Source organism: Ciona intestinalis, chromosome 4 (assembly GCF_000224145.3).
Source record: "Ciona intestinalis chromosome 4, KH, whole genome shotgun sequence".
Taxonomy (NCBI): Eukaryota; Metazoa; Chordata; class Ascidiacea; order Phlebobranchia; family Cionidae; genus Ciona; species Ciona intestinalis.
In genome coordinates this window covers 3,075,361-3,086,354 of record NC_020169.2, presented here as the reverse complement: position 1 = coordinate 3,086,354, position 10,994 = coordinate 3,075,361, and the positions used below count along the sequence as shown (strand labels likewise).

The 10,994-nt window shown below is 32.1% G+C and overlaps 1 protein-coding gene across 2 annotated transcripts; it reads right to left on the bottom strand.

Annotated features, from left to right (window-relative positions):
• Positions 1–318: 318 nt before the first annotated feature.
• Positions 319–10,994, bottom strand: LOC100178578. 2 transcript variants are annotated; one of them, XM_009860013.3, is made up of 30 exons: positions 10,756–10,994; positions 10,227–10,318; positions 9,910–9,984; positions 9,613–9,742; positions 9,267–9,383; positions 9,073–9,197; positions 8,568–8,716; positions 8,290–8,333; positions 7,788–7,924; positions 7,408–7,510; positions 6,796–6,922; positions 6,227–6,306; positions 5,763–5,848; positions 5,663–5,703; positions 5,139–5,241; positions 4,864–4,939; positions 4,538–4,651; positions 4,382–4,465; positions 4,250–4,323; positions 3,733–3,804; positions 3,337–3,391; positions 2,871–3,007; positions 2,737–2,801; positions 2,332–2,418; positions 2,193–2,271; positions 1,701–1,838; positions 1,290–1,397; positions 1,138–1,235; positions 858–951; positions 319–460 (listed from the first exon to the last, which is right to left on the bottom strand). In XM_009860013.3, the coding sequence occupies exons 1-30, from the start codon at positions 10,961–10,963 to the stop codon at positions 350–352; spliced, it is 3,009 nt and encodes a 1,002-aa protein (XP_009858315.1). In that variant the 5' UTR covers positions 10,964–10,994; the 3' UTR covers positions 319–349. The 2 variants fall into 2 exon arrangements, with proteins under 2 accessions (XP_009858315.1, XP_018667115.1); XM_018811570.2 differs by having other exon boundaries at positions 423–801.

Below are 10,994 nucleotides of genomic sequence, written 5' to 3'. Positions count from 1 at the left end.
TATTCGTAACGCAAACAGGTAAACCGTAAAGTGGTATATATTTACCTATAGAACTGTGGACTAAGATGATGTACTGTTGGCACATACCATTCCATATTAGCCAATCGTGTTTAACAATTAACAACATAAATTTAGAGTCGCGAGGATACAGTTATATAATACTGTTACCACGAAATGGGAGAACTTTGTTTTCTGTTTAAAGAAAACATGTCTCATCTTGTCCCAGCCTTTCCATTACATTGCAAATGCTAATATAGGTTTACATTACTTTGTTTTATATGCAACTAGGGCTTTGTATGAAGGATTACAGCTGACAAGTTAGATTATAAACTTTAAAATTTATTATTTTCTACAAAAAGCGTTTTAGTTTGAAAATTGAATATATTGTGCAAGCTGCTTTGCCATTTTGACACAACTGATTCCAAAATACGAGGTCATCTTGTTGTAAATGCGGAATGCCCTGAACAAAAATGGACAACAAAGCGTTAAAATAGAAAGAATTATTGTAAAAGTTTCGCAAATATACACATCTGAACAAACAGTACACTGAAACATTTTCTCTTTGCAAAATAAAACAAACATATGCAGATAATAGGAGCAGTGGTTCTTGTTGGCCATAAAACAGGACACCCAATTTATAGTGTAGGTAATACATGATTTTGTGTATAGCAGGTTGCCACCATCTTTCTAACATCAAGTTGCACTTTTAGGGCAATTACTTATCATCAAGCATGCCGCTCTGCCTCCTGGGCAAAGTTGGGACCAGAAATGGGGATCAGCTTGTGGTAAACAAACAACAACCTAAATAGACATGCAATTAAGCCAAAGCTTTTATTTAGAAAACTACAAGTACATACTTTTTCTGGTAGGAATGTTAACAAAGTAGATTCATCTGTCTCTGCCCCACCCTTTGAATACAAACTTCGAACAGCAGAACTGGTTAAATTGCACCTATCACCAAAATCAAGTTAAATTTATCCTAAAGAAACACAACTTCAGAATGAATATAACTGACGTTATTCTCGTTTGGCTGGAAAATGAGTCTTTAAACACGGTGTTCTGTTTCATACACCTCGTGCCAGCTTACGGGATACCATGTATGTTACTTTGTAAGTAATTACTTATAATTTAACCTACTTGATATAAAAATAGGCAACAGCCCTTCCTCCACTTAATCTGTTCCGAACCAAACCCAACAGTTTCGGTTTTTCTAAATCAGATAGTGGGATGTTCACCTAAAATTAAAAATTATTATTAACCAAGATTATACATCTAACTCATGTTCTTACCTCATCCCGAACTTCTTTTTGTATTGATTCAAAAATTTCTTTAAGGACATTAACATCGAAAAGAGAATCGATAGGTATGGGGCCTTCAACGTTTTCCTTGTAAGCTTCCTAAGTAAATAATGTGTAGCATTAAAAACAGTAATTTCAGTTGTAATTTTTTCTATAGAAATATAAAAAAATGGCATACAATGGTATCTTTTATATAAGGAATTCAAAAAAGCCTCATTGTGCATTGGTAACTGTCGTTTTATCGTTATCACAGTGGTTCGTTTATGTGTATTACCTTGGACGTTTCTTTTTTATCTTTATGTGGCCTATCACCCACAGTCGATATAGTGACCAACTATGTCACTTTATTGGTAACAAATTTTTTTAACTTTTTCTAATCTAGTCAAAGTTGTAAAAACCTACACTTGGTTCAGGGTGGCCACCAGGAACATCCATCTGGCCCGCCCCCTCAGCCAACCAATGGTTGCGTTGCTGAAAGATCACCTGATCATCTGATGTGGCAATTATTGCAGCAACTCCGAGGGGCTCAGAAAGATACGCCTGTTTTTATAATGTTATTTGTTGGTTTGAATCTCTATTTACACAGTTTTAACCATAAAGTATAATTTATTATTTCTATATTGGAACCACAATCCATCTCTGTAGGGCAGGTATTTTTATTTTTTGTGTTCGTGAATTTATGCTGTTCAATATTTTGATGGCAAATCTGCATATCAGAGACCAAAATCTGTCTATAAGCCTTATAAGGTAGATCTAAATGTGCAATTTTAAAATTCAGGGTAATTTGCTAAAAACATTTCTTTGAAAGTGTAAAAAAGCGATAATATAGCAGTTACAGCTCCTTTTTGCCTGAAATCTTATTATACCGCAACATTTAAAATCCACAATCCTTACCTGTGAGTTGAAATGGTTAGCAGTTCCTTTTTCTTGCAAATACTTAACCTCAGGTGCCCAGTTAGTCTCCATGTAATCTCTAAAAATGATTTCCATGTTAAAATTTTTTTTACAACTTATCACAAAAGCCTATACTAACCTATAACAAGTGATTCCAAGGTTAAAATTAAGCTTTCCGTTTTTCTCTTCGACTGAATGAACTCGGAATTTCTGACCATTGAACAACCTTAACATATATCAGTTAATATACACACTGTATGTTCATAGTTAAACCAAATATATACCAGTATATATATATACCAGTGGATAAATGTTTTGTAACTAGAGGATACTGCAATCACTGTTTTGCTAAATTTAGCTACTCTGAATTTAATAATAAAAACATATATAGCACATATGATAATTTTCCCCATACATGAATTTAATTTCTGGTAATTTTCACCATACATAAATTTTAAATTTATTATAAATATTGAAACAGAACAGGTTTATACTGAAAATAACACAAAAAAATGCATAAAAAATATTGAACAATACACCTCACCTAGGATTCTTCTCTTTTCTCAACTTCCATCTTTCTTCTATTGTTTTTTCAAACTCCGGAATCTCCTGAAACAACACAAGTTATAAAAACCCCAGAACCTTCCCCGAAAATTACCGAGGTTCAAACCTACCCACTTTTCTATTGAATGCAGCTGACAAAGTTACTGAACAATCCGTTTCATCCAACCCCCCATCTTTGCTTGCAATATACAAGGGGTCTAGATCTTCTTCATCAAACACAGAATCAGAATTTCCATCCATTTGCATTATACCTGTAGTGGTTGAGTAAAACATTTATTTTTAAATATAAATACCAACTTTTTGTAGCCGTATATTAGTTTATATTATTTTTAATGAAATAAATTGAGGTTAAACACTGCTGTATTAATGTTTTTTTTAAGCTTGTTCACAGCCAAATGCTCTGTTTCATTAACCTTTTACTATATAGAAAATGGCTAAACAGTACTGTTTAAATGTATGAAGAACCCAAACCATTTGTGAGTAAATATTTATCTAAATTTAAGGAGTCTTATATAACTTCACCAGATAACATTAAACTTAATCATCAGAATCATCATCATATATATAATTACATACATACCTATCTCAGCTATTATATCTGGAGATTTTTTCGGTTGAGTGTCTTCACCTAAAACCTAAAATGCAAGTAGAACAGGAATGAATCCTCTAAATTATAAGTCATACAAAAAAACAAACAAAAAATCAATTACCCAAAAAATTTTTTACATACTAACTCTTAGGCAGGCATGAGGTGTATGAACAAGACCTCATGTTATAACGACTGTCATTTCTCTGCTACACGTTAATAAATATATGCGACTCATTTAAACAAAAAAAGTAAATTGTAACTTTTAAGCAGGCAGGCACGAGGTGTATGAAACTAGACCTCATGTTACTTATAACAACTATCATTTCCCTGCTACCCATTAATAGTATGTAATTTAAATAAATAAATATTAAACATTAAAATGTAAACCTTTATCCAAGTCCCACTGACGCTAACTGACTTTCCAGCTACAGCACTTGATGGAAGTCTTGACACAACAACCTAAATAAAACCAAATATATAACTTTATAAATACCAAAACTTTGCTTTATTATGTAATGTGTTTATTATGTAAAGTATTATGTAATGTGCTGTATAAAAACCAAATACAAAACTTTATACATACAAAACTTTGTTTAATTTTTTATTACATACTTGTATAAATACACAAATATATAAAACAGAAACTGTGCTTTGTTAAGTATTATGTATCTGTACAAAACTTAATTTATAACTTTATACATACTTTGCTTAAACACAAATCTTTTCCTTTTAAAAAACCAAATACTTAACTCTATACATAGCATAAACTTAAACTTGTACATATAATCTAATGAAGACAAAATGAATGGTAAGTCAAAATGGCGGTTAGCTAAATTTTGCCGGAGGAGCTTATTTACAAAACAAGTGTAATATTTCTTTATTACATATGCTACTAAATTCATACCTCTGGCACTTTATCCTTAGTTGACATATGCCCAATGATCATGCTGCTTGTAGTATGACCCCATACAACTTCAACTGAAATAATCAATGGTGTTTAGAATACATTGGTTGTGGTTAGTAGTTAACATATTACTTGCGCTCTCTAATCCATCATTCACTTCATGTAAAGCTAAAATTCCAGCCTGTTTTTCACAGTCGGAATTAAGAAATGGCGTTTCTGTAAATAATAAAAATATTATGTTATAAAGCTTATTTTATATTATAATTTATGTGGAAGTGACAAACTTACGTAGAACGTCGTTTAGTAGTGTGTTTTGCACAGCAGTGTATGGTTGGTCATCAGTCATTAAATTATCAGCACATTTCTTTGCAGCCATCGCATACACCAACTGTTCCCCACAACCTAAAAGCAAACACTTATGACAGGGTTTCCCAAACTGGTGGTCATGACCATAAGAAACTACAGAAGTTGCCGAAAGTATACCAATTTTACACAAAGTACTGCATATACTATTAACCTTGAAGGGTTGCGAAAAAAGCAAACAAGTTTAGGTAGCATAACTTTTGATGAAATGTTTAATGAAAAATTACGAAACTTGAGACAATATAATTTACCTGTGGTACACACAGCAACAGAAGGTTTTGCGATACTTCCATTTTCAGCCCAGCAGCCACACCCATAGGTAGCAGCCTATGAAAACAGTGTAAATTCTTATGAAAAAAAAAACACAGTATAAAGTGTGATGAATGAATCAAATATATGCTTTTTACTTTTATAATGATGAATAAAAATATGGATTATATAAGATTAACACAATGAAATATAACTTGCTGGACATTTTGTAATGCCAAAAAACTCCAAAATTTTTATCAATAATAAACATAACTACCTGTCCCACTCTGCCCGAAAGCTTCATTAATAAACCACCACTTGAGGCAGCAGAGGCAACTTTACCATGAATATCGAGGGCAACAGCACCAACAGTGTCCAACCTTAAAAAATTCATGCATTGCTTATATTATTACCAGTTATTTTTTTTATTTTACAGATTGTTGGAACAAAAACTATTTATTTAAACTTTTATAAAGATGATTTGCATGGATTGTCGACGGTAATAAATTGCTTGAACAACTGATTTATGATTAGATCTTTAAAACAACTTGACAACTCCCACCAGCGAAGGTTATACTACTACCAATATTTAACATTGCTATATAAAGCAGGAGGTCATTTATTGCCTTGCATATAGTGGTGCAGCCATGGAGGGTTCCGGAAATCGTGATACACCTACTTTTTTAAGAATAATATTATTTATTTGGTAAAGTAAACCCTTCCCTTATAATTTTGTCAAGATTGAAATTATTTTTTTTGGCTGCACCACTGCCTACATGCATTTGTATAAATTCTACAAACCTTGAAGCGGCATCAAAAACCTCATGTTCTTCCCTGTTATCCTGCACATACACAAGAATGATTTATAGTAAATATAAATACATAGTTATACAGTACATACCTGTTGTTTATTCCTTGTTTTTGACCCACGCAGAATATGCTCCAGTAATCGCCGCTGATATTTTTGCCAAGTTTTGTAAGCTGACTCTGTGAAGAATATTATTACAAGACACATACATAGGATAATTAAACTTAGACAAAAAATAGAAAAGTTTACATTTAGACAAAAAGTAGAAAGTTTGGTAATAGGAAGTTTAAATGATTACGCAATAGTTCAGAAAAGCGATTTCTAAACTGGGGTCCGTGGACCAACTGGTGTTCATACACCAATTTTAGAGGGTTTGCAATGTACAACAACTTCTTGTATTTGTCAGGTTTTGCATTTTTCCTATAGCATTCTTTAACTTTTATAGGGCCATGTGATATCAAAATAATTTCAAAGGGTCCACCAATCAAAAATATTAGGAAATGTTTGGGAACCCCTGTTTACATCCATGTCAATATTTAACAAGGTATCGTACAAACCTGATATTAAGTTTTTCTCATCACACATTTCAACACCATGAGCACGAGCCCATTTTTCTGCCCCTTGCCCTGACAGTGAACTGAAAACAATAAGTCAAAAAGGATATGATTGTTATAAAAGTATGGCTGACAAATTAAACAACCCATTAGTGACCACTGGGCTGGAGCAATATCCGTTACAGTCTTGCCCAAGGACACATAGGTCTACTATATTTCTAAAAATGATGACCAAAAAAATATTAGTTTAATTTTACCTAACAATTTCTAAATTTAGTGCAACACTAATTAGGTCTTTAATGATATTAATGCAATCATTCAATCCTTAATAATAGTTAAACATATAGTAGGGTGGGAAAAGAAAGGACACCTTTAGCACATAAAATCCAAATTTGCAAAAAGTGATTTAACCATTTAACAACGGTCTATATGGGAGTCGTGAGGATACTTTGTTTACCACCAATTATGACAAGAATATAGAATAAGAAGATGTCCAATCCCCCCCTACCCTACTACATTTTAGATAATATATTTAATAAAATACATATGAATATGTGAAAGATTCCTCTAACCAGGGTGGGATTCTTCCTAAGGACAAACGTGATCCTTTAGCTTGTTGGTTAGCAAGTTCATAAGCGGCCATTACTGGGTTCTTTATCTCACCAACACAAGAAACAGCACCGTAAGTTACACTGCCAGCTGAATGGTAATTGTAAATTATTAACTTTTAGCATTTACGCTGATTTTGCAAATAGAGTTTCAGGGACATAAATGAAGAATTTGACACACTTTAAAACAGATGCAAAATCTGGCACACTTTAAAACACAATGATTTTAAATGTATCAACTGAACTAGATTTAAGCGCTTGTTTTGTAAAAACAGATCACCCAATAATTCAGTAAATTTAAACCGAAACGTGTGAAATAAAGATAATTGTGTCATAAATATGGGCTGTTATGTTATGTTTGTATATTGTATTGATACTGAAACAAATCAATTTTAACAGGTAGTTCAGACAACACATTAAAGCAGTATGTTTTTTTATTAATTATAACTGAACAGCCTATAATTTACAACCTAAAAATACAGGCTACGCATTATTTTTAATGTTATAAAACCAAAAACGACTTTACAAAAGTTTTGGTACTTTGGTTTTGGTACTAAAAATAAAGAAAATTCAAACCATTAGATGTTAGCATAGAAGCATCCATAACACTAGCATCACATTCTACACGACCATCCTCTGTTAAGTTTGACCCAAAACCAGCATTTGTGAGTTGACTGTCCTATTTCAATGGGATTAAAATTTAAAAACCCTAAACGGCACTCTTAGAAATTGTAGATAGTAAACGTTATAGAAAAATTAAATGGGAAAATTTTGCTAAAAATACAAACAAAATGTTACTAAATGGCCGAACTAGTTTTGCTTATTAAACCGGATGTAACCAGTTTAAAGTGGTCAAATTTGCTTGCTAAACTACCCAATCAATCACGCTGACTGTACAATAATTTATTTATCGAATAAATGCTTACAATGGAAATTTAAGATTAAAAAACACCTACTTCTAACAACTTAACAGCAAGTGCAACAGCTTCCCCCGCTGTTATTCCATCTTTCAACTTTTTATTGACTTTTGTGCATGTTTGTTCGCAAAGTTGTTTATATAATGGCCACCTTTCTCTTGAGTGGAAACCAGCACCTTAAAAACATACTTTTAATAAAATGAGTTAAATATCATTTCAGTAAAAAAAACACAAAAACACACAAGTTATAAATACAAGCAGAGCCAAATTATAGGGCATTTTAGTAATGTGCAATTCATTTCTATAACTTCCTGGTATTACACTTGTTAAACTACAAAAACAATCTTAAGCTTTACAATAATGTGTGCACAATCTGAGAATGCAATGTATCAGTTGTTAGTTGTTACCTATTATATGTATGGCCACAGTCATAAACTTCTATACGAATAATAATGGTATAGCCTATATCTTTCAACAATTGATAAACATTATTTAATAAATACATGAAATACAATAAAAAACATAGATTAAACATGCTCACCTAAATGAATGGCTATCATACCCACTCCAATCGCACTATGTGTCCTGTAATGCAAAACTGTATTAAAACAAACAAAGTCCCGATTTAAAAAATCTAATAATATTATTTTATTTGTCTTTTCGATTACTGTAGCAAAGATTTTGAAATATTTTAAACCAAAAGACAGAATACAGCGACAAAACAACAATTGTTAAAACACGCTTAAAATCATATTTACGTTTAGTTTGAAGAAAATAAGCGTGGGCTACACCTGGCATATTTCCTTATAGTCATATTACCTTTTAACGGGACTGCTGTTACAGATTTCTGAAATATCGTGAACAACTGGGTTGTCAAGTGACTTGGTTTCCTTTCTAGCAAGCGGATTTACATAACCTGGTAGTTGTTTTACTCTCCCAACAGATGAACCAATGTGTCTTTGTAATAACTACAACAGCAGAAATATTACAAGTTATTTTAAGTTAAAAGTTTGGGATTTTTCTCTTTCCATTTATTTGAACTTAGCTATAGGATTGATACATACATTGTGGTACAAAATGGGACTTGAGATTTAGGTCATAGTTGGTCCATTACCCCAACACCCAGGGTGCTACAACTTATTTAGTGACCACTACAAAGCAAAGGAGACTCTATGTTTATCAGTATCGAGCATCAGACCTTGTATTTTTGGCTATAATGCAAGGGATAACCACTGAGCCATGGCAGTGGAAAATAATAATTTTATGTTATATACATATATATATATATTTATTATTTATATATTTTTATTTGTAGAAAATTTACCTTTTTAGGAGGAAAATATCTTTTGTTTTCTGGGGTTGGTTTTTCACTGTCTTCACTACCAGCAAACAGAGTGTTGAGGACATAATCGGATATAACAAGTGACATTTCATTCGCATCATGAAAACCTGGGTATATTGGATGAAATATTTATATTAAAGACAATCTTATCACAGCCTACAAAGTTTAGTACAAACCAGAATTTGCCAAAACTTTTATTTTGGCCAAAACTCTTGAGTCAATTCTTACGGATGACGGTTGAGTTATATGATCTTTGTGAGCGGCAGATAATGAAAATCGACAGAAATGAATAACTGTTGAAATCAAAGTATATTTATTGTATCTCAGTCTATATAAAAAAATTATATGTAATATATATATACATCTCAAAAAAATCCCCAAAAAACACATTACACAAAACACAATAAACATCAAAAAAATAAAACTAGATTCAGGATATTATTTTAAAAAACAAACAGTTTCAAATAATTGAGACTAAATAAGACAGCAATTAACAAACATTTGAAAACATAATTGGTATACTTTTTGTTTCCACCTCTTTTCCTCTTGTTAGATCTACCATTAACTGAGACTTCACTGCAGCAATGCTGTCTTTACAATTCTTTAACTTGAAATCCAATGTGTGTTCTGGGTAAGCTCTTACAGTGCGCACCTATTAAATTTTTTTATCAAAACTAGGCTTTTTTTGACAAATCTATGCATTTTTTGATTCAGAATTACCCTGAAGTTCAGTGTTTTCTTTAAAGTTGATGCGTTAAAATCGATTTTAGAGAATAAATCAGATAATAAAATGATTTTGTGTAGTATGAATGTATGTACCTGTATAGTAGCAGTACACACTCCCGAAGATCCCTTTTTTCGCTTTCTTGTCTTTTTTTTCTGGGGGTTCACAACCTTAATGGAATGGAACATTAATCAAACAGATGTACTTTGTATGAGAGTATGTACACAGGCATTAAATTTTTTAAATGCAAAGAATGCAGGGATGGTTAGACATGCATTCCTTTAGAACATGAACCACCATTATTTATGATTCTGTATATAAGGTTGATTGCAATAATGAGTAAACAAAAATGGTCACTCTACTTTAAGACATTAGTTTAATATGTTAGGATCCAGGAATAAGTTTTTCTTACATTGCAATTCCAAGTTTGGTTTCCAATAATTTGAAAAAGAAATCCAGTGAAAGAAATCGGGACAAGTCCACACTCATGCTGCAATCTTAGAGCTAAAAAGCAAGAAAAGTCAAAGTTACAAACATATATGTTGATGTAATTTGTAACAGAATGAACTGATTTTAATAAAGTAGCGTTTGAAATGGTTGTCTGCCTAAGATACCATAATTATGTAATTTCACTTTTTTTTTCATTTTGACAAAACTATTTTGACGTTTTTATGTATGCTTAACAACTTATACAAGCTATGATAGACCACTGGGTTGAAGGAATTTTTTGCAAATGCAACTTTTTTATAGTGGTGATATTGATTGGGAAAACGTATTAGGGACCACTAGGTTAAACCAATTGTTGTTGGGTAGTCATACACACAAGGTCATATATGCCCATAATGGAGGCACTATTAACCTTCAAGATGCTATTTGATTGATTAACCTTCAGATGCTATTTGATTGATTTAAATGAAAAAAATAAAAATTTAATCGAATACTTCGACATGTTGGTTCATCCTTTTTGAGTCTTTTTGATGTTCCACGTTGATGGAAAGATTCTCGTATGAAATATGTGTCCGTGGCAAGCATGAAATCAGCAATAAACTCATCCACGTGTGTAACACAATACCCTGTACAGTAATCGCTGAATTCTTCGTATCCTTTCAGGCGTTGAGACAAAAACTCTGTATCAGTTACCGGCTCCATTACTCATTCAGCTTGAGCTAGAGAATAGCTA